We start from the raw sequence: 27,849 nt of genomic DNA, 5'->3' as shown, positions 1-27,849 counted from the left end.
ACTTTCATCAAGAGGCTTTTTAGTTCCTCTTCACTTTCTGCCAGTAAGAAAGCCCTTACTATCTCTTATTTCAAGAAATAACAACATTTACTAAGAACATACTATGACCTAGGCATTGCATTATGACCCCAACATGTATTAACTTATTTAAGCATCACACTATTGCTATAAGGTAAATTCCACTATTATCATGTTATAAATGAGAAACCCGATTCAGAGAAGTTAAATAACTTACCCAAGGTCCCACAGCTAGTAAGCAGCACAACTTGGATGTGAACCAAGACAGTCTAAAACTAGAGACTGCACACTTAACCTTTAAATGTGGCCACTCTCACCCAAATAATTTCACCCGAACCATATCTTAGTGGTGTTCAGGATTTCTACAGTGGGGAGAGGGTTTTATTATATAGAAGAACATGATGGCAAGCTATGCCAGACATCAAATATGTCCTCTGGCTGAGTCTTTGACCAAAACAGCACACATCTGCAAAACTGCTGAAGTGTGCTGCCAGATCACCTAGCCTACTTTCTAATGTGTTTCATTTCTCCAGACCACAGGCTGCCAAACTACAGTCTGTGGGCCAAACCTGGACTACCTCCTGTTTCTACAGATAAAATTCCATTGGAACACAGCTGCTATGGGTTGAATTGTATCATTTCTCCCACCCAGACTCCATGTGTTGAAGCTCTAACCCTTAATGTGATTCTATCTGGAGACAGGGTCTTTCAGGAGGTAATTATGTTAAATGAATTAATAAGGCTGGGGGTCCTATTCCGATAGGAAGGTAGCCTTACAAGAGGAGAAAAAGAGCAATTTCTCTCTCTCCCTCTCCCCCTCCCTCCTTCCCTGCCTCCCCCGCTTCATGTCTCTCACCCCCTTCCCTTTTGCTGTCTCTCTCCCCTTCCGTGTCCTTCCCTCCGTGTGTCTCCCCCCGTCCATGGCTCTCTGTCTCCCACTCTCTCCCTCTCCCTCCCCCTTCCCGTCTCTCCCTCCCTCCCAGTCTCTCTCCCCCTCCATCTCGCTCCCCTCCCCGTCTCTTCCTCCCCGTCTGTCTCCCTCCCCCTCCGTCTCCCTCCCCCTCCATCTCGCTCCCCTCCCCGTCTCTCCCTCCGCGTCTGTCTCTCTCCCCCTCCATCTCGCTCCCCTCCCCGTCTCTCCCTCCCCGTCTGTCTCTCTCCCCCTCCATCTCGCTCCCCTCCCCGTCTCTCCCTCCATCTCCCCCCTTCCCCCTCCCCCACCACCACAGGAGAACATAACTAGGAAGTTTACCATCTACAAGCCGGGGAGCAGGCTGTCGCCACAAACCAAATTGGCCAGCACCTTCATCTTTGACTTTCCAGCTTCCAGAAGCACGAGAAATCAGTTTCTGTGGCTGAAGCTGCCCAGTCTTCAGTATTTTGTTCCAGCAGCCCAGACAGCAGCCCATGCTCCATGCTCGCTGCTCACGAACTGCTCTCAGTTGCCTTCATGCCACAAAGGCAGAGGTGAGTAAAAGCAACAAAGGCCACATGAACCTAAACACTAAAATATTCACTACCTGACCCTTTACAGAAAAGCTTGCTGCTCTCTCTCCTAAAATATATCCCCCCAAATGCCATTCTAATCTTTCTTTAACATGTGTAATGACAAAAATTCCCGCCTCCCTTTTTTCAGGCCTTGACTAGTAGTGAAGCACAAGCTGGAATGAAGATTGCCAGGAGAAATATCAACAGCCTCAGATATGCAGATGGCACCACCCTTATGGCAGAAAGCAAAGAGGAACCAAAGGGTCTCTTGATGAAAGTGAAAGAGAGTGAAAAAGCTGGCTTAAAACTCAACATTCAAAAAACTAAGATCATGGCACCCAGTCCCATCACTTCATGGCAAATAGATGGGGAAACAATGGAAACAGTGAGAGACTTTACTTTTTTGGCCTCCAAAATCACTGCAGATGGTGACTGCAGTGATGAAATTAAAAGATTGCTTGCTCCTTGGAAGAAAAGCTATGACCAATGTATACAACATATTAAAAAGCAGAGATATTACTTCGCCAACAAACGTCCACTGAGTCAAAGCTATGGTTTTCCAGTGGTCACATATGGATGTGAGAGTTGGACTATAAAGAAGGCTGAACACTGAAGAACTGATGCTTTTGAACTGTGGTGTTGGAGAATTCTCGAGAGTCCCTTGGACTACAAGGAGATCCAACCAGTCTATCCTAAAGGAGATCACTCCTGAATTTTCACTGGAAGGACTGATTCTGAAGCTGAAACTCCAATACTTTGGCCACCTCATGCGAAGAGCTGACTCACTGGAAAAGACCCTGATGCTGGGTAGTATTGGGGGCAGGAGGAGAAGGGGACGACAGAGGATGAGATGGCTGGATGGCATCACCAACTCAATGGACATGAGTTGACTAAGCGCTGGGAGTTGGTGATGGACAGGGAAGCCTGGCGTGCTGCAGTCCATGGGGTCGCAAAGAGTCAGACAGGACTGAGCAACTGAACTGACCGACTGACTAGTGGAGTCATTCTCTACACTGATCTCAAATCCACTTTTCCTTCCACCTACGGGTTTCAGTTCTGCCCTCTAGGCCCCTCCTACCAATCAATAACCACTAATGTCAAGCAGGCTCTTCAGCTGTTTTCTATCACTTCTTCAACAGAGAATCTGCTGCTTGTAACTGCTTCCAGCTGTAACAGTAACTCCCAAAGGTTACTGGCAAAATTGCCCAGTGTCTACTGCTTCTAACACAGAAAGTTCTAAAATAAACCAACACACCTCTGGAGCTCATCCCATTATTTTCCTTGAGTGCCACGAAATGAAAAAACTAAGGCTGAGAAATTATTTTAACCCAACATGACGAGTTACAAGCCTCTCGTCATTACCAAACCCTACACCAACACATTTTGCTCTCATCTTCCAAATGGAGTACCACCCGTCCCACCAGAAGTCATGGAAAATTTCAGTAGTTTAGGTTCACAGAGCACACTTAAACAATAATTTTCTGTTATCACCCGGTCTCTTCTTTCCACTGGCTAATTTTATAATGTATAATCTTACATCTAGTTAAGGAACGCTCCCTCTTATAAATCAAGACCCATTTCTAGAACACAACTTTCTAGCATATCTCTTGTAACTAACAAATTATCCTTCCCTATAGAATACCTATCACCCCCAGCTCTCCTGAATCTGATTGCAAGATCATTTCAAAACTGGACAAAGTACTAGATGGAATAAAGAAGAAAGGTTAGTACATGATTCAAAATCCCCTCCCAGGTCTCCTTCTCAGTTACATCAAGTTTTGCATCCTTCCTCACCCTGACTAATCAACCCTGGGCCCAAACAGGACAGGAACTCATCATCCGAACAGTGTGGAGAACAAGCCAGCATGCCCGCTCTCTACAACCAAGGCCTTCCCTGGCCTGCAGCCTCAGCAGTGTCCTAGCGGATGTTCCGTTCCCCGCACAAGACACTGCAGTTAACAGTTTGCTCCACACAAACTCAACCAGACAGGCGACCCAAGACATGGCAGAGAACACGTTTCTGGCCAGTGAATCATTCTCAAGTTCTTCAAAGGCTGATTCAGTGTGAGGTTTCTTAAAACAACGAACCAACCAAATCAGCATGAGTCTGACTTGAACAGGAATTTGCAGAAAGGGTGACCAGCCACACAGCCCAGATTAATGTACGCTGCTGCTGCATACAAGCAATCTTCAGGACAACTCCAGTGCGTGCAGTTGTGGCCGATACACTAGCCTTTGAAGCTGTTTATGGGATTTCCTTGATGGTCCAATGGTTAAGAATCCAACTTGCAATGCAGAGAATGTGAGTTCAATCCCTGGTTAGGGAAATAAAATCTCACATGCCACAGAGCAACTAAGCCCGTGAGCTGCAACTACTGAACCTTTGCACTCCGGAGCCCACGTGCCACAACTTGAGAGTCCACAACAAAGACCCCCCATGTCGCAACTAAGACCCACTGCAGCTAAATAAATACAGCCATATATATATATATATATATATATATATATATATATATATATATGTATATACTTAAAAGTCTAAAATGTGCCAGCTCCTTTTACACTCCATGTAGTACACTTTTTTGTCAAGATGTGGTCAGGGAAAAAAAAGCTTTATTGGGTTGTCTAAGAGGAAAAAAAAAGAAAACAAGTCATGGAAGTAGAAAAATAGGAAGATGGCTGAATTACCTTAATTCAAACAGACAGAAGAGTCTAGTGAGTGACAGTCCATGGGTCGCAAAGAGTCAGACATGACTCAGCAACTGAACACACACACACAAGTGCGTCTGTAAGGACCAGAAAGACACTCTCTGAACTACACCTGAAGTCTTGCTTCAACTGATCGTAATTAAGCCTCAAGTATCAACATCTTCATTTAATCATGTATCTAGCTTCAAAAAACCTGAGTTCTTCCACACATAAGCCCTCACCGGGTTATAAAGAGAGCTGTAATTTACAAACATGGGGAAAGAACCTGTGAAATGCTAGAGGCAGAGGAAACCCGGTGATCTACTAGTCACTTTGCAGACATGGTATCTGAGGCCTTGACTGCAGAATTAGCTCAAAGTTCCTGAGCCAGTGGACAGGACGAGGGCCCAGGTTTCCTGACCCCAGTGCTCTCCATTTTGCATGCCTCTCCCACAGAGGTGCCTATCAAAGAGAAGCACACTAGCACCCTCGCATGCACACACAGAAAGGAACTGAACAATGAGGAAAAACAAAAGCAAATGTGCTTTTTGCCCTTCAAAGGCCTAAGTCCTAATAGTAAATATGTGACATGGGAAAAAAAGCACTTCAGGGTGTATAATAGAATGTTAGCCTCTGAATATGAGAGTCTTTGTTAAAAAAAAAAAAAAAGGAAAAACACTGAAATCTACAAACATAAAGACTGTGTCTGACCCTCCACCAAGTGCATAATTACATGGTGCTCAGATCCTGTATTTGTCAGAATACCATCTTTGTAATCTAAACTACGTGACAAAGGCATGACACTAGTTATGTGGGCATATCTGCTGAACAGTGGAAATATACTTCTTAAATAATTACTGTCTGTGAATCTTGACAGGCACTATAAATTACACTCCAAACACAAAGAGCAAAAATGTTGGATCTACCCAAAGAAACAAAATATACGCAAAAGGTCTGGGTTACGAATACAGGATGGCATCTGGGAGGGTTAAGAACCAGTAGGGACATGGAAGCACACTCAAGTTAGCATGGGATGGATTGGCAAACGTTGGTAGATTGCTTATGTAAAATGAAAAAGATGCTTAATCTCACTGAGGAGGAAGCTCCTCAAAGATGGCTGCATTCGTTAGCCCTGCTGAGCTCCTCCCAGCTTCTCTCCACCTGTGAGCTGCACCTTGCATCTTTCATAGGTGATGCAGAGCTGCAGTGAACAGGTAGTCTTGTGCACCTGAAGGAACACCAGTGACAACAAGCCTCAGAATGTTTAACTTCAGACATAGGGTATTTTCCCATCCTTCTGCTGGAATTACAGGACAGACTTCAGTAGCTGCTTTTCCAAGAGCTATACAGCTTGTATTCCCCAAAAAGCAGGCTTACGTAGTCACAATAGTTGTTTTCCCCTTCTTTGCCAAGCAGCAAGATCTCCTTGCCTACTCAGCAGGACAAAATCCTCAAAGATGATATCAAGACAAAACAGGCACAAAGCAACATCTTCCCCCACCCCAACACCAAACAAGGATAAACTGGTAAGTTCTAGAGAAGAAAAAAATTGACTTACCCAGCAAACATCAGAGGAGGTTATTCAAACAACCTACCTACCCATAAATATATTTTCAAGGCTAAATACTGTCATTTTATGGGTAATGAAAAGTGATTCAAAATGAACGCAAGAAAACACATGCTTGCATTCAAAAATGTATGCTTTAAACAAGGCACTAAGCAAGCCTGACAGGTTTCTCAGGTTGGTCAGTGGTAAAGAATTCACCTGCCAGTGCATGAGATGTGGGTTTGATCCCTGGGTCAGGAAGATCCACTGGAAAAGAAAATGGCAACCCACGCCAGTACTATTGCCTGAGAAATCCCATGGACAGGGGAGCTTGGCAGGCTACACAGCCCATGGGGTGGCAAAGAGTGGGACACAACTTACCTACTAAACAACAACAGAGCACGATGGACGAATCTTTGCTACACTGTAATATTATATGCTCTGGAGAAAGCTGTAAGCAAAGGGCAGCAGTGACCTTCGATACAGGCCTCTGTTAGGCAGGCTAGAGCCTAGCTAGGAGCTGGGCCCACTCCTCCAATGCAAAGGCTAGGTCTTCAAGAAAGAAGAGATGGGGTGTGGCAGGCTGAGGCAACAAGTAAATGTGGATAGGTTTGGGAAGACAGTGTCTCTGAGGAATGGAAGTGCCCAAGCACAGGTCAAAGACCCACAGCTCACCTCAGCTCCAGAGGAAGACTTACATGTGCAAAAAAAATCTCTGCACTATTTTTTTCTAACTGTGGTAACAAAAGATTAAACAATGAAGTGTTTCATGAGAACATTATATATTTGGACTTAAAATGTCTACATAACCTTATGGAAAGTTCATAAAAGCAAACAACCATCCCTCCCTAATAAATTTTAGGGCCTAATAGTCGGGAAGATCCCCTGGAGAAGGAAATGGCAACCCACTCCAGTATTCTTGCCTGGAGAATCCCATGGACGGAGGAGCTTGGTGGGCTACAGTCCACAGGTCACAAAGAGTCGGACACGACTGAACGACTTCACTTCACTTTATGAACAATTTACATCAGGTCACAAATATGAGATGATCAATATATGAATATATGTCTCTGTCTCTCTCACACACATATATATGTATTCAAATAAATATTTTCTAATAAAGTTTTAAAGAAAATCATATCAATATATCAGTATCTCTTCAAAACTAGATAAATAAGAGCCTAAGAGACAATGAGAGCAACTCTTGTTTCCCTTTGACCTCAGTGTTTTTTTAAATACAAATTTGTTTTTATTGCCTTAAACATTAAGAATACTTGAAAATCATTTAGGAAGCTGAGGGAAATCAAACAAATGACCAAAAAAGTGCACTATGATCAAAAAATTAAGAATGTAGAAAGATACAAATATATATATGTGTGTGTATATATATATATATATACACATAAAGAAAATTAATTAACAAAAATTTCAAGTTAATTTTTAAAGTCTAATAGCTTTTTTCTGTCATACTTGATACAATTAAATTGGAGAACTATGGTTGGTCATTTTATCTTTAAGGGTAAGCACACTAATTTTAAATAAAGAAATAAATTGAATATTTGGAAAAGCAAAAAGTTATTTTCATCTAGCTGCAACAGGCAGAGAGCAGAAAGTGCCACAAAGTCAAAGTAGTTTAGCCTTTCATAATAAATTGACTGAAATTACTAGATATTAGTTTATTTGCTTTCTTCCCTTATTATAGAGACAATATAAGCTCAATATATACATTTATAAGAATTAAATAGAAACTATCTGTAGTATTAGTATATAGAGTATATAATTAGTATACAGATTAGTCACTGCTTACATTAGTTTTGATTAATTTCATTTCACACTTCAATTTTAAAAACGAATACGGTATTTGATTTTAAATAAAAAATGATGTGTATATACTTTAGATTCTGAATTACTCCTGTTAAAAAATGTTTGGTAACTCTCACAATCCTGCTTCAAAGTGTGTACAAAATAAATGCAAGAAGTATCCAAAATATATTAGTTTATTCTCTATTATTTTTCAACTTTTAAATTTCTATTGATTTCAGTGATGATCGCTATCTTCCAAATACAAACTGAAAAAAAAAATTCTGGAAAAACTCCTAATGGAAGTTTCTCTCCTAATGCTTTGTAAGTTTATGCTTCCATTTTCTCTATTACATCAAGCAACCAAATTGAAATCTATTAAATTTATCAAAAACATAAGAATTACTGCTTAATATGCATAGGACACATCTTCTGAACAGGAAACATACTTTTCTCTTTGTTAAGTACAAAATATATTATAGTCATAAGACATCAAAAATGTACTTGATATGAATAATTAATTACAGTGAGTCTAAATTAAATTTTAAGCATCACTTAAATTGATTTAATTCAAATAAAATTCATCCTAGTCACTAATGGCTAAAAAACTGAACCTTAATGACTCACAATCAGAAAGAAATATTTAGGTTCATATTCAAGCTTTTAAATTAAACTAGAGCAGTGCTATTCAAATTTTTTCAGATATCAGAATACCAGAGCTCAAAGCAATTTTTCTAACCACCCAAATGCTGATTAAACTTTAAAACTATTGAATAAATAACTTTTGGGAAAATCAGGCCCCCTCTTACAGTAGGTTTATTATATATACCTGAGAAAAATTATGGATGGGGGTTGGGGAGAGTGAACCATTATGTATTTGATTTTATAGCAAGGCTCAGTTTGGGTTGAGTCTCTGAAGAATAGTTTGAGAAACACTAAACTGGAAAGCTCTAAATAGCCACATTTATTTGTACAATTTACATCAGGGCCTCTAATGCCTTTTTGACATTTAATAATGCCAGCAGCACCTAATAGCCTCCGCAATTAACCATCTCTGATGTGCTTTCACCTTCTGCCTTCAGAAAACACAGATTTGGCTCCATGTGGAGCAATCTAGGGTCAACGGGCCCTAAGACACCAGAATGCTTGATGTCACATCACATCCTTGGATATAAACGACGTCCAGTTAGGCCTGCAGTGAACTGGACTGAACATCATGAGCTACCATTTAAAATCCCATTTGCCTCCACCTTCACCCTGACTTCTCTAACTTCTCAAATCTTGTGATCTCTGATTTTCCAAACTACTGGGGTTGCCATCCTGAAGACTGCAACACAATCTAATTTGGTTTGATCATTGTTTATCTCTCCCCTCCACACCACAACCAACTTGCAGTGTCAGTAAACACATTATACTTCTTTTCTAACCCAAACATACACAGTGCTGAGCAAAGAGCTCAGCAAATATTTGACCAGCACTCAACCAATTTGTTGACATCTGTGAGATTTCTGAGGTTTTTTTCAATGCTCTTTTCAAAAGAAAAAGCAGTATTCTTTACCTTACCAGAGTTTCTTTAATGCCTTGTTTGCCTTCCAGTTTACTTTCAACTATTAACAAGGCTGGTATATCATGGCCTTCAGAGGAGAAAATGTGCAGTGATAGAAAGTCAGCCCAGTGATTTAAGCAAACCAAGAACTCAGCACCATGGGGTTCTGAAAGTGATTACAGGGGCAGCAAAAAGGAGTGCAAGCCAGCAGACTAAGCCTGGTGGGCTATAGTCTGTGGGGTCGCAGAGTCGGACATGACTGAGTGACTCACACAGTATCATTGATGTCCTTATCAGAAGAGGAAATTTGGACAACATTAAGGGTGTATGAAAGAATACATAGCTAGGGAAAGAAAGAATTAAGAAAGAATACATAGCGAGGGAAAACAGAGTTCCTTCCTTCCGTCTTTCCTTCCCTCCTCACCTCCCTCTCTTCTCCTTCCTTTCTTTCTTCCTCTCTTTTTTTTTTTTTTTATTTTTCAGAATATATGAAAAGGTAGCTACCCACCTACTTACCTGTTTTATATATTGGGTTGGCCAATAAAGTTCGTTTGGGTTTTTCCATGGAAAATGAATTTTCATGACAGATCAGTTTGTATATATTTTTCACTTTTCTAAACTTAATATGCCATAAAAATTTTTTTTAAAGTAAGTCTCTGAAAAGTACACTTGTTCCTCATTAACCACAACAGATTGGTTCCAGGACCTGCTGGAGGACCAGGACCAAAATCCAGGACCAAAATCTACTGATGCTCAAAGTCAGCCCTCCATATCTGCAGTTCTGAATCATAGATTCAACAGACCTTAGATCATGCAGGCCTGTAGTATTCATTAAAACAAACTCATTAAAACATATGAGTGGACCTGCACAGTTCAAACCCATTTGTTCAAAGGTCAACTGTATATTTGCATATTCAAATTATAAAGCCAACGTTTATAATACAGAGGAGGCTCAGAAAAGAAAAACAAAAAATCACACCTCTTAGCTTACCATAGATGGGGGTAAACATGAAGTAGTTCAGATGACAAATATTATAAGCTTCAATTCTAACATCTTTCCATATGCCCTGGGTAGGAAAAGAAGGTCCCCAGTCCCAACCAAAGGAACACTGCATCTGTAATTTCAAGGGAAAAAAAGAAGATAGACTCTAATTACCATGAGACTTAAACATTATGAAAAACCTTTTCTTTTAAAATAGTACGTATATATTGGGTTGCCAGGGCTGCCATAACAAAATACCACAAACTGGGTGACTTTAACAACAGAAATTAAGTTTTGCACAGTTCGAGGGGCGAGGAAGTACAAGATCAAGGTGCTGGCAGGTTTGGTTTCCTGGGCTTACAGATGGCCACCTTCTCACAGTGCCCTTAACAGCCTCTTCTGTAAACACACACATACACCCTTAATGTTGTCCAAATTTCCTCTTCTGATAAGGACATCAATGATACTGTGTGAGTCACTCAGTCACGTCCGACTCTTTGCGACCCCACGGACTATAGCCCACCAGGCTTCTCTGTCCATGGAATTCTCCAGGCAAGAATACTGGAGTGGATTGCTGTTCCCTTCTCCAGAGGAACTTCCCAACCCAGGGATCGAACCCTGGTCTCCTGCATGGCAGGCAGATTCTTTACTGTCTGAGCTACAGGGAAGGATACTGGATTAGGACTAATCCTAATGGTCTGATTCAACTTAATCACCTCTTTAAAGTTCTCACCTCCGAACAGGGAGACATTTTGATCTAATCAGGGGTCAGCACTTCAATATATAAATTTGGGGGACGGGGGCACAGAATTCAGTCCATGATAGTGTGCGTGTGTCCCATTCACGGCATCTAAAATGACCCACAATGCACCGCTCCTGGTATTCACAGCCTAGTGTAACCTCCTTCCCTTGAGTATGACATGACCTAATGAACCACTTTTAACCAGCAGAATACAGCAGCAATGAGAGCATGTCCAAAAGTAGGTTATAGAAGACTGTACCTTCTCTCTTAGGCGCTCACTCAGCTCTCTCTTGGCCAAGAGAGAAGTTGGCTGCCATGCTGTGAGGCAATTCTGGAAGAGGCCCACATGAGTAAGCCTGGAGGCCCATCTCCGGCCCACCAATAAGCACATGGTGGAGCTAAGGCAGGCCTCACCCAGGCCTAAAATGACTGCAGCCCTGGTCCAGAGTTTGTCAGTAACCTCATGACTGACCTTGAGCCAGAAGTACCCAGCTAAGACACACCTGCATTCCTGACAGAAACTGTGATAACAAATGTTGTTTTAAGCTGATAAGTTTTGGAATAATTGTTACACAGCAATAGATAACTTAATACAATAACTAATCTATCAACCTAGGCAACATAGTTAAATTTGGTAAAAAAGTTCTAAGACTATAAAATCTAATTATGTACATTTATCCTTCAAAAGCATATTACTCTGAAGAAACACAATAGATAATTTTTATATTTCTTTGAAATATCTCTGAACCTACTACTATTCAGTTCAGTTTAGTTCAGTTCAGTCGCTCAGTCATGTCCAACTCTTTGCGACCCCATGAACTGCAGCACACCAGGCCTCCCTGTCCATCACCAACTCCTGGAGTTCACTCAAACTCATGTCCATCGAGTCGGTGATGCCATCCAACCATCTCATCCTCTATCGTCCCCTTTTCCTCCTGCCCCCAGTCCCTCCCAGCATCAGAGTCTTTTCCAATGAGTCAACTCTAAGCATGAGGTGGCCAAAGTATTGGAGTTTCAGCTTTAGCATCAGTCCTTCCAATGAACACCCAGGACTGATCTCCTTTAGAATGGACTGGTTGGATCTCCTTGCAGTCCAAGGGACTCTCAAGAGTCTTCTCCAACACCACAGTTCAAAACCATCAATTCTTCAGTGCTCAGCTTTCTTCACAGTCCAACCTTCACATCCATACATGACCACTGGAAAAACCATAGCCTTGACTAGATGGACCTTTGTTGGCAAAGTAATGTCTCTGCTCTTCAATATGCTGTCTAGGTTGGTCATAACTTTCCTTCTAACTATAAAAAATGAGGAAACATACTGAAAGATAAAAATACGCATAAACAGACTTAAGAAACTCTTGCTAGACTTGCAAACCCCTATTTCCTCCAGGATGAATTCACAAGTCCTAGGTTCTGAACTTACATCCCAGAAATAATAAGTTCAGAATTTAGACACCTATTGCAATTACCCTTCAATTAAAAATAAATAAATTTTTAAAAGTAGAAAAAAACAAAACAGCAAGAAAAATGAAAAAAAAAAAAAAACCCTCAACATTCAAAAACTAAAATCATGGCATCCAGTCTCATCCCTTAATAAAAAAAGAAAAAAAAAAAGACTTAAAGACATTGACACAGGTAACCAGAGCAGAATTATTCTAACTTCCACTTCATAAAAGAAAAGAAAAAAATTTCCAAAACACAGTCAATTAAAACATGTGAGGCTGAGTTAAGCTTTTAAAGGAGAACAAGCACCACAGGAAGTAGAGATCTTCCTGAAGGGAGCACTTGCAGAATAGAGCCTAAGGATCTGGCCACACTGTTCTCATTCAAGCATTTGATATTATTTCCTAAGTTCTGTACTTATCTGTAGCAGAGAAAATTCAGTTTCCATTACAGAGAAAAACAAAGAACTAAAACCATTTCACAGCATCTGTATCCGCATAAAATCAGGACTTAAAGATCACATGTTCAAAATGAAGACCATCTTGGGGATAGTTACTGTAGGGCTTTTAAGTTCAGATATGTAATTATTTTATTAGGGATACAGAGAAAGAGGAGGGCAAAAATATTTAACATCTTCTAAGGCAGATTATTTTCCCCAGCAAGGGTTACAAATCACTCTAATTCATATAATCTCTCCAAATAAAAGTTTTCACTTATTCAAAAATATTTGTGGAGTGCTCTCTCTGTTTCAGCCTGGGAGTATATTAACATACCAGACAGAAACAGTCCTTCTGCCTACAGCACTCACAGTATATAGCAAGAGATTCAGGCATTGAACAAATAGTCACAAAGGAAAATAGAGGAAACTAATTGAACAAACAGTCATAAAGGAAATAGCCAGGGAACATATAACGGTGTCAAGACAAGTTCCCCTGAATAACAGTGACTTAAATACTTGAAAGGTGAGTACCACTTGTCCAGTGTGTTCAGGGGAGGGGGAGTGAAGGCACACTTTCAGAAGGAACAGCATGTATGAAGTCCTCAAGATGCTAGAGAACATGGTGCATTCCAGGAAATGAAAACAGTGGGAAGAGACAAGCAGAAGACTAGAACAGTGGGCACGTGGGCCAAACTTAGCAAAGAACTTTGGGCTTTAGCCTAAAAGCAATGATAAACTGTTGAAGAGTTTCAAGGGGGGCAGGTGGGGGTGCCACGATGATTTTTATCTAAAAGGAACACTCTGGCTGTTCCTTGGGCAAATTAATTGGAGTGAGGCAAATGAGGTCACTGGGTACCAGCTGTGCAACCAGAGCAATACCTGATACAAGAAATGGTAACAGATGGAACCCAAGTGTGGGAGTAGAGATGAAGCATGAGCAGATTCAGTAACTACTAAAAAGGTAACATCCGCATCATCAAAAAGACTTCTGAATCTCTTTTTAAAAAGAGACAGGGAGGTATCAAAAATAACTCTGAGGTTTCTGGCTTGAGCAACTGCTGCAAATCGTGCTCCATTCAATGAGACAGAGAGCCGTGGGAGCAGGGTTCAGATCCCAAGTGCAGTGTTGGACACAATGAGCTTTAGGCTCCCATGGTATGTATAGACAATGGAATATTAGTCAGCCCTAAAAAAGGAAGGAAATTCTGGCATGTGCTACAATATAGATGAACCTTGCAGACATTTTATTGATATCTGAGTATGATATGACCCAACGAATCACTTTTAACTTACAGAATAGAGCAGTGATGAGAGCACATCCAAAATTAGGTTATAAAAGATTGTTTAAGTGAACTAAGTCAGTCACAAATAGACAAATATTGTATGATTCTACTGGTATGAACTATCTAGAGGATTAAAACTCTTAGAATCTGAAAGATGGTGATTGCCAGGGGCTGAGAGTTGGGGGAAAGTGGGGAGTTGTTTTTTTAATGAGTACAGAGTATGCTTTGCAAGATGAAACAGTTCTACAGATTTCACACAATGTGAATATATTTAATACTACTGAATGTACACCTAAAAGAATTAAGATGGTAAATATTGTGTTATGTGTATTTGACCACAATTAAACTTTTTTAAAATAAAAATAAAATTAAAAACTAAGTGTGACATAATATACTAATTCATCCCTGTATTAGTCATCTAGATTGAGAACAGACTCAAAGGAAATTAATCACCTGTGGCTTTGTTATCTTTTGTTAGATGTTATGAGAACCTGGCAGGAAAATATCACACATCAACAAATACATGAACAGTTGCAGAAGGCTAGTAACAACTATTGCTCGTAAATATGAACCTACAGTCTGATGTAAAGCTTGATAAACTTAAGTGCTTTTAAAAAAATTGAAAAGGGGGAATTCCCTGGCAGTCCAGTAGTCAGCATTCTGGCCTTCCACTGCAAGGGGCATGGGTTTGATCCCTGGTCAGGACACAAAGATCCTGCAAGCCTCGTGGTATAGCCAAAATAAAAATTGTAAAGGTGCATTATCAGTCACCCATGTTTCTTTTTCCAATGTTATCTAAGTTCTTAGGTACTCCTCAAGAAGGGAACCTAGAAAGAAATGTTCTCCTCAAAAATTCATATAACTTTTGGTTCTTCTAATTTCACTATAAATCCCACTAAGGGGCAAGAGAGAGATGCCCATCTTCTGAAATACAACTGGAGTCTTCAAACAAGCATTTCATATACCATCATCCCATCCTTAAGGCCAAAGCCCCTCCATTGTGAGACCTTTACCTTGCGAATAAAGTTGACATGGCATTCACCATCCTGCACGGGTGGAGGGCAGTTGGGGGGCACCCAGTAGGCAGTGTGACGTTCACTTCTCTGGTTTGCATATATCACTGGTGACTGGAAACGCACCTCAATGATGTTCATTGCTTTGACCGTATGTGTAATATCAAAGCTCTAAATTAAACAGAAAGAACAAATATGAAAGCATCCTCATGTATAAAATTTTAGACATAGGCAGAATGTATGAAAGATGCATAAAATAATTGATATCTTTAGGTCTAGCCTTTTTGCTGAAGAAAGAACTTCAAGATAGTATAACTTCAGTTCAGTTCAGTTGCTCAGTCATGTTTGACTTTCTGACTCTTTGTGACCCCATGGACTGCAGCACGCCAGGCTTCACTGTCCATCACTGACTCCCGGAGCTTACTCAAACTCATGTCCATCAAGTCCGTGATGCCATCCAACCATCTCATCCTCTGTCATCCCCTTCTCCTCCTGCCTTCAATGTTTCCCAGCATCAGGGTCTTTTCCAATGAGTCAACTCTTTGCATGAAGTGGCCAAAGTATTGGAGTTTCAGCTTTAGCATCAGTCCTTCCAATGAATACCCAGGACCGATCTCCTTTAGAATGGACTGGTTGGATCTCCTTGCAGTCCAAGGGACTCTCAAGAGTCTTCTCCAACACCATAGTTCAAAACCATCAATTCTTCGGTGCTCAGCTTTCTTTATAGTCCAACTCTCACATCCATACATGACCACTGGAAAAATCATAGCCTTGACTAGTTGGACCTTTGTTGGCAAATTAATGTCTCTGCTTTTTTTTTTTTTTTTTATGGCTTAAATTCTTCAATTTTTATTTTTATTTTTATTTTTTTTAATTTTTTTTAAATTTTATTTTTTTATTTTTTAAATTTTACAATCTTTAATTATTACATGCATTCCCAAACATGAACCCCCCTCCCACCTCCCTCCCCATAACATCTTTCTGGGTCATCCCCATGCACCAGCCCCAAGCATGCTGCATCCTGCGTCAGACATAGACTGGCGATTCAATTCACATGATAGTATACATGTTAGAATGTCATTCTCCCAAATCATCCCACCCTCTCCCTCTCCCTCTGAGTCCAAAAGTCCGTTATACACATCTGTGTCTCTTTCCCTGTCTTGCATACAGGGTCGTTATTGCCATCTTCCTAAATTCCATATATATGTGTTAGTATACTGTATTGGTGTTTTTCTTTCTGGCTTACTTCACTCTGTATAATCGGCTCCAGTTTCATCCATCTCATCAGAACTGATTCAAATGAATTCTTTTTAACCGCTGAGTAATACTCCATTGTGTATATGTACCAAAGCTTTCTTATCCATTCATCTGCTGATGGACATCTAGGTTGTTTCCATGTCCTGGCTATTATAAACAGTGCTGCGATGAACATTGGGGTACATGTGTCTCTTTCAATTCTGGTTTGGTCACAGCTTTTCTTCCAAGGAGCAAGCATCTTTTAATTTCATGGCTACAGTCACCATCTGCAGTGATTTTCGAGCCCAAGAAAATAAAGGCTGACACTGTTTCCACTGTTTCCCCATCTATTTGCCATGAAGTGATGGGACTGGATGCCATGATCTTCGTTTTCTGAATGAAGAGCTTTAAGCCAACTTTTTCACTGTCCTCTTTCACTTTCATCAAGAGGCTCTTTAGTTCCTCTCCACTTTCTGCCATAAGGGTGTTGTCATCTGCATACCTGAGGTTACTGATATTTCTCCCAGCAATCTTGATTCTATCTTGTGCTTCATCCAGCCTGGCATTTCTCATGATGTACTCTTCATATAAGGTAAATCAGCAGGGTGACAATATACAGCCTTGACGTACTCCTTTTCCTATTTGGAACCAGTCTGTTGTTCCATGTCCAGTTCTAACTGTTGCTTCTTGACCTGCATACAGATTTCTCAAGAGGCAGGTCAAGTGGTCTGGTATTCCCATCTCTTTCAGAATTGTCCACAGTTTGTTGTGATCCACACAGTCAAAGGATTTGATGTAGTCAATAAAGCAGAAGTAGATGTTTCTCTGGAACTCTCTTGCTTTTTCTATGATCCAGCGGATGTCAGCAATTTGACTGCTGGTTCCTCTGCCTTTCCTAAATCCAGCTTGTATAACTTAGTTGCCAACTTTTAGTTATAACTGATCACATTCTCCTACCCAGACGTAGATTTCTAGGTTTTCTCCTGCTATTTTTACTGAGAGATGATGGTACTAGGCCAACAGTGCTAACAGAGACTATGTTTAGTCCTGGAAAGTCTGCTCTTGCTATTTACATATGGCTTTGAGTTGCCAAGTATTTCCTAGATACTTCATACTGACCTGACCCTCTGGTATGCATAGCATGTATTTCTAAGTCATAAGTTATTTTTGTTTTGAAAAGTCTACCCTTGACAGGGAAGGGAGATCAGGATACAATCTCTTAAGGTAACACTTCCAGAAAGGAAGGAACACTTCCTTTTTAAAATGGCTTGTAAGCTGTCATTTCCCTTGAAACTCTGGATTCCAAACAACAGAGAAGGGAACAGCATTTTCAAACATTTCCTATGTGCCAAAAACTAAACCAATCATTTCATACAATTAACTCATTAAATCCTCACAATAATTTTATAGGGCTTGAGTGTCTTCATCATTCAACAAATATGGCAACTGAGAGATAAAGTAACTTACCCATTGCATCAAAGGACTTGTTCTCACTCGTGATAACAATGAACACAAATACAAACAGTGGTTCTTTTTAACCTGATGTCATTATGTACTTACGTATCTTCTGAACATGTTGTCTGTTTTGCCAATGGGAACACTGTTGAGCAGGACTACTGCAACTGTATCGATACCCTCAAAAACCAAATTTACTTTATTCCATTCACTAAAAAAAGAGATTTTTTAAAACAAGATGAATAAAACAATAACTTAGGTAACTAATCTTTTTTTATTAAGAATGAAAGGAATAAATATTTCAGAGAAAATATACATTCTTGGAAGGTAATTTTCAATAAAATTTTCAGAAATACTGCTTTAGTACATTTTTATGTTGAGTGACCCAGTTTAACTTTCTTGATAACAATTCAATCGTTATCAAATCATGACCGTGACTTCTAATTTCCATGCATTGACTTTTTCCCTAGAATTTCACAAAGTTCTCATTTGAATCAAGCTCAATATTGATAACAGACACAAAACATTTTCACAAACTATTACATTTACTGACAGTAAGAGAACATATTTACCAACTAGCAAGTATCTATGAGTAAATATTATGTGCCCAGTACTCTGCTAAGCCTTACAGAGAACTAAAACAGTCTCTGAATTTAAGGAATCTGAAATCTGTTTAGCATTCCAGCCTAAAACACAGGAAACAAAGAGAAAGCTTTCAATCTCTTCTACTTTGTGATATAGTCTTAATGAATAGACTACAAGTGATATCAGAGTTTATGTTGTAAGGAAAGCCTTCAAGAAGGAAACAAGAGTTTAAAGAACAAAATAAATAAAATGCGGCATATCCATACAATAAAATAGTACTCAGCAATAAAAAGAAAGGAAGTACTGGTGGGCATGACAACACAGAGGAGCTTGAAAACATTATGCTAAGTGAAATTAGCCAGTCACAAAGGAGGTATATATTGTACACATCCATTTCTTTGAGATTTCCAGAAGAGAAAAATGCATAGAGATGAAAAATAAATAAGCAGTTGCCTAGGACTGGGAGAGGAATAGGGGATGGGGATGCAGGAAGTGGTACGGGATTTGCAACAGCAAACAGCATTTTCACAGACAAGCAGAGAAGGTTAAACTTGATCTGCCAATCAAAAGGAAGACACTCTCATTCTTAAGCGAGAATATCATGGTAAAATAAACATTTGGGTGCTTTCCTGGAGGTCGAGTGGTTAAGAATTCGCCTAGCTGGTTCAGTCCCTGGTCTAGGAAGATCCCATATGCCTCGGGGCGTCTAAGCCCATGTACCACAACTGCTGAAGCCCAGGGCCCGTGATCTGCAACAAAAGAAGGTTGGCAATGAGGAGCCTGCACACCGAACTAGAGAGTAACTCCCACAGCAATAACGAAAGCCTGAGCACAGCAACAGAGACCCAGAGCAGCCACAAAATGAAATAAATAAGAATTTGGAAGAGCTGAATCTAATGTTTCTACATACAGAAGACTAGAGAATACAAAGATAAAGCAAGAAATCTTAGTAGGTAGCACAGGCCTAATGCCAGGTATTAAGGCCTAGGCAAAGATATAAAGGCCAGGTATAAAGGCCTAGGCAACGGTGGAAACTTAGAAATGAGGAGGCAGGGGCTGAATCAAGAGAAATAATAGGCAAAAATTAACAGGATTCAGAAACAGGCCAAATTCAGGAAGATGAAGAAAAGATATGATAAGCCAAAAACTCCTTGGGCATGGGAGATTGGGAAGATGATATTATATTAAGAGAAACAATGAGGTGGTTGGAATCTAATGCAAGCTTTAAGTCCGACAGTCAATTGGCTAACTAAACATTGAGTTCAGAATGAAAGAGGACCCCCTATTGGAGATATTTTAAGTATTAGCTGGAAATAAGAGTCTGGAACACTGTAACTCCATGATATTGAGCACTATTTTCTGGCTTTATTTCTCTTTTAAGAAGCTAGTGATTAATTACGCCCCACCCCACCCCCAAAAAAGGTCATATTAAAAGGACAGAGGAGTTTTTTTTTTTAACAATAATGATGGTAGATATTAATATAATTAGGTTGAAGCTTCCAAGGTGGCTCAGTGGTAAAGAATCTGTCTGCCAATGCAGGAGATGCAGGTTCAGCCTATAGGTCAGGAAGATCCCCTGGAGTAGGGAATAGCAACTCACTCCAGTATTCTTGCCTGGAAAATTCCACGGACAGAGGAGCCTGGAAGGCTACAGTCCATGGCATTGCAAAGAGATGGACACAACTGAGCAACTCAGCACACACACACATAATTGGGTTACATTCTGCTACATAGGACATTACTGAAAACTATACCACATCTTTCCTCATGTCCTCATGATATAATATAAGGCCAATACCACAGTTTCTGTGGCTGGTTAACACTATATCAAACAAATGATGTATATCTAAGCCTATTTGACAATATTGTAAATATATACACTTTATGGATTACTGGGAGAGCAGGGAAAAGTAAAGGCAGGTAAAAGAACTAAGTCTAGGTGATGCCATTATAACCACTGGAAAAAAATGACTGAATAAGAGATAATTCTGTGACTGATGATCAGCAGCACAATCCTCATACACAAATCAAAACATAAAGCATATTTTCACTTTTACAGTTCAGGCTTTAGTATGATAATGTAATCTAAACAAACAAAAGATTACTGCAAACAGAAAAAGAAGTTCAAATAATAATAATAATAAATGAATAAACAGACATAGATATAAATATAGATATACACACATATGTACCTCATATCAGAGTGGAGTTTAAATTTCTTGATATAAGTCCAGTTATCCAAGGCGATCCATCTGTAGTCAAGGTTGTTAAATCTGTAGTAAGGATCCTGTTGATAAAAAATACAGTAGGTGATTAAATATGCAAAAATAATTAAATAAACTAGTAATGATAATTATTTATTATCTAAAAATCATTGAACTCTTGGCCTAGGATTGCAAGCATTTCATATGCTGGCCCATCCCATCCTCATGGCTAAAGCTCCATCTGTTTAAGAGACCATTACCTTTCAAACAAAGTTCCCATGTCATTAGCATCCTAAAAATACTAAAAATATTTTTAAATGTAAAAGTCTAACAAGATACCTGAGATGAAAGCACAATGAGCTGTAACTATTACAGTTTCATTAGGGCCTCCATGTTGGCTCAGATGGCAAAGAATCTGCCTGCAGTACCAAAGACCTGAATTCAATCCCTGGGTCAGGAAGATCCCCTGGAGTAGGGCATGGCAACACACTCCAGTATTCTTATGGAGAATCCCACGGACAGAGGAGCCTGGTGGGCTACAGTCCATGGGGTTGCAAAGAGTCAGACATGACTAAGGGACTAACACACACATAGTTTCATTATCAAAGAAATACGTGGAGGTGTGGAGATGAAGACTGGGTTCTCCACACATGTGGAGATGAAGATTGGGTTCCCCTGTTAAAACCAAACACAGAGTCTGCAAGGTCACAGCAGAAAATGGACGGCAGCACGTTCAACAGTGTGACGCCATCAGGCACTCACTGCTCTCTGCTTCTCACTTTGCATTTTGCTGCCACTATCCCAGCTGGCTTACCCAGGGGGATGCTTCCTCTCTGTTGCCCAAAGATCAGCCAAAATCCCCACTCCTTGGATTTACTCTGCATTTATGAAGTTATTTTTCACTCAGCTTTACTGTAAGTGTGTGCATGCTAGGTCCCTTCAGCCATGTCCAAGTCTTTGTAACCCTATGGACTGTAGCCCACTAGGCTGCTCTGTCCATGGGATTCTCCAGGTGACAATACTGGAGTGGGCTGTCATGCCTTCCTCCAGGGGATATTCCCAACCCAGGGATCGAACCCGTGTCTCTTACCTCTTACATCTTCTGCACTGGCAGGTGGGTTCTTCACCACTAGCACCACCTGGGCAGCCCTCAGCTTTACTATGCTATGCTTAGTTGGTCAGTCGTATCCGACTCTGTGACCGCATGGACTGTAGCCCGTCAGGCTCCTCTGTCTATGGGGATTCTCCAGACAAGAATACTGGTGTGGGTTGCGATCTTCTCCTCCAGGGGATCTTCCCAACCCAGGGGTCAAACCCAGGTCTTCCACATTGCAGGTGGATTCTTTACCATCTGAGCCATCAGGAAAGCCCAAGAATACTGGAGTGGGTCACCTATCCCTTCTCAAATCAGGGTCTCCTGCATTGCAGATGGATTCTTTACCATCGGAGCCATCAGGGAAGTCCTCAGCTTTACTAAGTGAGCACAAAAAGTATCTCTCCAGAGAACATGCAGGCAGCATAGATACTGTCAAACTCACAGGCTTCATGTTTCTTGTACTAGCCTAGACCAGGTCTGCAAAGTACAACCCATAGGCCTACTGCAGCTCACTATCTGTTTTTGGCTGGCCAGTGAACTAAGAACGGACATGTATCAGTAAAGTTTTACAGGAGCACAGACAGGTCCATTCCTTTGTAAATTACATACAGCATTTTTCATGCTATAATAGCAAAGCGGAGTAGACATGATGGAGACCAAATGACGCCTAAAACAGTACTAATAATATCTGGCCCTTCATCAGCCTCTGCCATGGGTGACTGGCCTGCTGGGTGTTCACAGATGCTATTCTTTCTGAGGGTCCAGCCCCAAGTCCTCCTGTCCATAATACTTACGTCTTTCTTCCCTTTCTCCTTTTCTACCCTTTACCTTCCTGATGAGGGCTCCCAGGCAGGAGGCAGAATGGTACAAGAAGCTTTTCAGTTCATCTGTCTGTGAACAACACCACAGCTACACAGAGGGACACCGGGCAGGCTCAGAGGGCTTCTCATCTCTGACTGGGCCAGGGCCAAGGGCAATTTTCTCAGGAACTCCAAGGTGAGAGGGAAAAGCCAGCTTTATCTACATTCCACAGAGGTAAGGGCTGACTGACCGCTGACAACAGCCAGTTGGGCACTTGCCCAGGGCACAAAATGTAAGAGGCACTATAAAATCACTGGGTGTGTATCAAGATGGAAAGAAAACTGTCAACCAGAAACTGCTCCTGACTAGAAGAAACATTTTGATATCACAGAGGCGATCAGCAGTTGACCAGATTTAACAACAACCAATAATCACCAAACTGACTTTTAAGGTCTGGTTAACCCGCGAGCTTTTTATTCTGCTAAATGGGGTGTGCCAGGCCCAGCCCACTGGCTTGCTTTTCTTCTCTTCCCCCACACATGGTGCCCAGCACTTTCCACTGAACTAACGTGAAGTAAATAGTTAAGGACACAGGTTTGAAGGGGCACCTAAATATAAGCCTGCCCATGTATCTCCACCCTGCCCTATTTATAACTCTACACTACGGACTCAATCCAATATAGTTAAAAATATCAGGAGAAGGAAGGTGTGAAGGCTAATGTAGTTGCAACACTTCAACTTGTTAAAGTTCAATCTGCTAACATCCTCAGGGATGGCTGCCAGGGCAAAAGACTGCTTCCTATCTCCCAGATCCTTGAAGGAACCGGGATATTGAGCTCCAGAGGGTAATCACTTAAGATAAACTTTTTCTAGAAAAGGAGAATTTAGATGTTAAATATTTTCTATTTCTTGAAACAAGCAAATCTGGAAAGGCTAGAGACTCAGTTCAGTTCAGTTCAGTCGCTCAGTGGTGTCCGACTCTTTGCAACCCCATGAACCGCAGCATGCCAGGCCTCCCTGTCCATCACCATCTCCCGGAGCCAGAGTTCACTCAAACTTATATCCATTGAGTCGGTGATACCATCCAGCCATCTCATCCTCTGTCGTCCCCTTCTCCTCCTGCCCCCAGTCCCTCCCAGCATCAGAGTCTTTTCCAATGAGTCAACTCTTCGCATGAGGTGGCCAAAGTATTGGGGTTTCAGCTTCAACATCAGTCCTTCGAATGAACACCCAGGATTGGTCTCCTTTAGGATGGACTGGTTGTATCTCCTTGCAGTCCAAGGGACTCTCAACAGCCTTCTCCAACACCACAGTTCAAAACCATCAATTCTTCAGTGCTCAGCATTCTTTATAGTCCAACTCTCACATCCATACATGACCACTGGAAAAACCATAGCCTCGACTAGACGGACCTTTGTTGACAACGTTTGTCATAACTTTCCTTCCAAGGAGTAAGCATCTTTTAATTTCACGGCTGCAATCACCATCAGCAGTGATTCTGGAGCCCCCAGATATAAAGTCTATCACTGTTTCCATTGTTTCCCCCTCTATTTGCAATGAAGTGATGGGACCAGATGCCACGATCTTAGTTTTTTGAATGTTGAGTTTTAAGCCAACTTTTTCACTGTCCTCTTTCACCCTCATCAAGAGGCTCTTTAGTTCCTCTATACTTTCTGCCATAAGGGTGCTGTCATCTGCATATCTGAGGTTATTGATATTTCTCCCGGCAATCTTGATTCCAGCTTGTGCTTCTTCCAGCCCAGCACTTCTCATGATGTACTCTTCATATAAGTTAAATAAGCAGGGTGACACTATACAGCCTTGACGTACTCCTTTTCCTATTTGGAACCAGTCTGTTGTTCCATGTCCAGTTCTAACTGTTGCTTCCTGACCTGTATACAGATTTCTCAAGAGGCAGGTTAGGTGGTCTGGTATTCCCATCTCTTTCAGAATTGTCCACAGTTGATTGTGATCCACACAGTCAAAGGCTTTGGCATATAAAGTAGAAACAGATGTTTTTCTGGAACTCTCTTGCTTTTTCCACGATCCAATGGATGCTGGCAATTTGATCTCTGGTTCCTCTGCCTTTTCTAAAACCAGCTTGAACATCTGGAAGTTCACGGTTCACGTATTGCTGAAGCCTGGCTTGGAGAATTTTGAGCGTTACTTTACTAGCATGTGAGATGAGTGCAACTGTGCGGTCGTTTGAGCATTCTTTGGCATTGCCTTTCTTTGGGATTGGAATGAAAACGGACCTTTTCCAGTCCTCTGGCCACTGCTGAGTTTTCCAAATGTGCTGGCATATTGAGTGTAGCACTTTCACAGCATCATCTTTCAGGATTTGAAATAGCTCAACTGGAATTCCATCACCTCCACTAGCTTTGTTCATAGTGATGCTTTTTAAGGCCCATTTGACTTCACATTCCAGGATGTCTGGCTCTAGGTGAGTGATCACACCATCGTGATTATCTTGGTCGTGAAGATCTTTTTTGTACAGTTCTTCTGTGTATTCCTGCCACCTCTTCTTAATATCTTCTGCTTCTATTAGGTCCCTACCATTTCTGTCCTTTATTGTGCCCATCTTTGCATGAAATGTTCCCTTGGTATCTCTAATTTTGTTGAAGAGATCTCTAGTCTTTCCCATTCTATTGTTTGCCTCTATTTCTTTGCATTGATCACTGAAGAAGGCTTTCTTATCTCTCCTTGCTATTCTTTGGAACTCTGCATTCAAATGGGTATATCTTTTCTTTTCTCCTTTGCTTTTCGCTTCCCTTCTTTTCACAGCTATTCATAAGGCCTCCTCAGACAGCCATTTTGCTTTTTTGCATTTCTTTTTCTTGGGGATGGTCTTGATTCCTGTCTCCTGTACAATGTCATGAACCTCCATCCATAGTTCATCAGGCACTCTGGCTACAGACTATATGATGCCAATTATATGATGTTCTGGAAAGGCAATGCTATGGAGACACTAAAAGCATCAGTTTCTACCAGAGATAAAGGAGGAGAGAAGGATGAATAGGTAGAGAACAGAGGATCTTTAGGGCAGTGAAACTATTCTAAGTGATACTATGATGGTGGGCACACATCATTATATATTTGTCAAAATCCATAGAATGAATGGTAATATAAACTATGGACTTCCAGGAATAACAATGTGTCACTGTAAGGTTCACTGATGGTAACAAATGTACCACTCTGACAGGAGGTGTTGGTAGTAGGGCAGCTGTTCATGTGTGGGGGACATATGGGAACTGTCTGTGTTTTCCATTTAATTTTGCAGAGAACCTAAAATTGCCCCCCCCCCCAAAAAATACATAAAACCTATTAAAACACTACTCTAAGGGCAAATACCTTACTCTCTCTAAAATAAAAGTTGTGGAGGCTCACATTACATTTATAATACATATTGCATATGCTAAGCAACCAAGTTAATTTGGTTCCGGAGTGGTCTGATCTCCTCTGCTCCTATTAAAATTGTGAGTCTTGTTTAAAGCAAACAGCAGCTCAGCATTACCTCTGATGAGTAAGGACCCCAGTAAGTAACGAGTTGTTAAAACAAAGCCATGAACCCTTAAAACAGTAAGAGTATCACTTGTTGACCATTTACTTTATATTAGCCTCCAAGATAGAGAAGGCAATGGCACCCCACTCCAGTACTCTTGCCTGGAAAATCCCACGGACAGAGGAGCCTGGTAGGCTGCAGTCCATGGGGTTGCACACAACTGAGCGACTTTACTTTCACTTTTCACTTTCATGCATTGGAGAAGGAAACGGCAACCCACTCCAGTGTTCTTGCCTGGAGAATCCCAGGGATGGGGGAGCCTGGTGAGCTGCCGTCTTTTGGGTCACACAGAGTCGGACACGACTGAAGCGACTTAGCAGCAGCAGCAGCCTCCGCCTCCAAGATAGTCACTCATTTACTCTAATCCTCATAACAAAGATGTGCAGTAAATACCATTTTATAGTGGAAGAAACTAAAGCTCCAAAGGGTGAACTGTCTTTCCTGAGGTCCCATGACAAAGCAGAAGTACATCCAGGGATGAAATAAACTTAGCCCAACACCGAAGTCTGCATTTTTTCAACTGAACTACAGGGCTTCATTCCCGATTTACCCACACTTTTATGCCATCTGGTACCAACCATTGTATCTGGTACCTACCCTTTTTGGTAGTGGTATGTGTATTTACAATATATTTTCAATATGTGCTTCTGCTCAGTTGCTCGGTCGTTTACAACTCTTTGCAATCAATATATTTTCTTATATTTTTAAGTGTAGATTTGAGTAGGAAAATCTTTATAATGGAGTCTATGCAGTTATTAAAATTTTTTGAAGACTATATTTATAGACATTTATAGATACAAAGAGATATTCATCATATATTTTAAATGAAGTAGCTTACAAAACCATCTCAGGGATTGACTTTGTATTTTATATTTCTCTGCATCATTTTTGTACAATAAGTATTGAACATTTATTATTCTTTTAAAAAGAATTTTAATGTAGAGAATAAGAAAATTGTATCAATATATGAGAACTCTGTGCATGATAAAAGTAATGTTTTATTAGTGGACAAAAGAAACTGTTCAAATCATGGGATATAAAAAATTGCTTAATTATTTGAAAAAACTCAAATGGATCAAAATTTTGAATACAAACATACAAAAGAGGAAAAATAAAAATACTAAAAGGAAAAAATACAGGTAAATATTTATTTAATTAGGAGAGAGAAAATTACTTACAAAACATAATACCAAGACAGCAACAATCATAAAAGAAAAAACTTTATAAGATTTCAACATATAAAACTTTAAAACATCTATATAATAATCTATATCATTAATACATGGGAAATTTTGAAAATATATAAAAAGAGATCTAACAAATCTATATTTTAAAAGACAGTCAATAGAAAAATAGATTAAAAATAAGAATAAGTAATCCCGAATCACAAATAACATAAACATATAAAAATTATTAACCTCACTAGAAAGTAAATTGTTTCTATTTTTGTTTTTTAAATCTAGCACTTAAAATAAGCACTCTAATAAAGTCACGACAGGAGCATAAAACCAGTACAACTTTTATGGAGAACAATTTAGATGTATATAGTAAAAGAAAAAAAATGCATATTCTTTTCAATCAGCAATTACACTTCTAAAAATTTGTCTAAGAAAATAAGAATGTATACTAACTAAAATTTAGCTAAAAAATTTCCCCATCATTGCAGAATAAAATCCAAAGTTTTTCGCAATGGCCTATGAGTCCTTCATGATCTACCCTAGAGGCCTACTTTGAACTTATCCACCTGCCCTGGAGGTCACAGGGTTATAGCCACACTTGCCTTTTGGCTATTTCTGGAGCTCACCAAGCATGTTCCTGTCTCAAGGCCTCTCCTCTCCCCACTGCCATCTTTTCTTCCTTTTTTTTTGCTGCAAGTGCACTTTGGCTTAAAACTGATCTCCTCAGAAGATCTTTATCAAAAT

The 27,849-nt window shown here is 40.4% G+C and overlaps 1 protein-coding gene across 3 annotated transcripts in view; it reads right to left on the bottom strand.

Moving 5' to 3' along the window:
- Positions 1-27,849, bottom strand: part of MANBA (mannosidase beta) — a 120,910-nt gene that overhangs the window by 88,118 nt on the left and 4,943 nt on the right. The window contains exons 3-6 of one of the 3 annotated variants that reach the window (XM_069593606.1): positions 20,457-20,551; positions 17,785-17,890; positions 14,989-15,159; positions 10,078-10,201 (exon numbers count right to left, since the gene is read on the bottom strand). In XM_069593606.1, the coding sequence (XP_069449707.1) occupies positions 10,078-10,201; positions 14,989-15,159; positions 17,785-17,890; positions 20,457-20,551 (496 nt within the window). Of the gene's footprint in view, positions 1-1,270; positions 1,465-10,077; positions 10,202-14,988; positions 15,160-17,784; positions 19,014-20,456; positions 20,552-27,849 lie in introns of those variants that run through there. The other 2 variants (XM_069593607.1, XM_069593608.1) reach the window with 2 other exon arrangements.

The sequence above is a fragment of the Ovis canadensis genome, chromosome 6 (assembly GCF_042477335.2).
Source record: "Ovis canadensis isolate MfBH-ARS-UI-01 breed Bighorn chromosome 6, ARS-UI_OviCan_v2, whole genome shotgun sequence".
NCBI classification, from domain to species: domain Eukaryota; kingdom Metazoa; phylum Chordata; class Mammalia; order Artiodactyla; family Bovidae; genus Ovis; species Ovis canadensis.
This window is presented reverse-complemented; position numbering and strand designations above follow the sequence as displayed.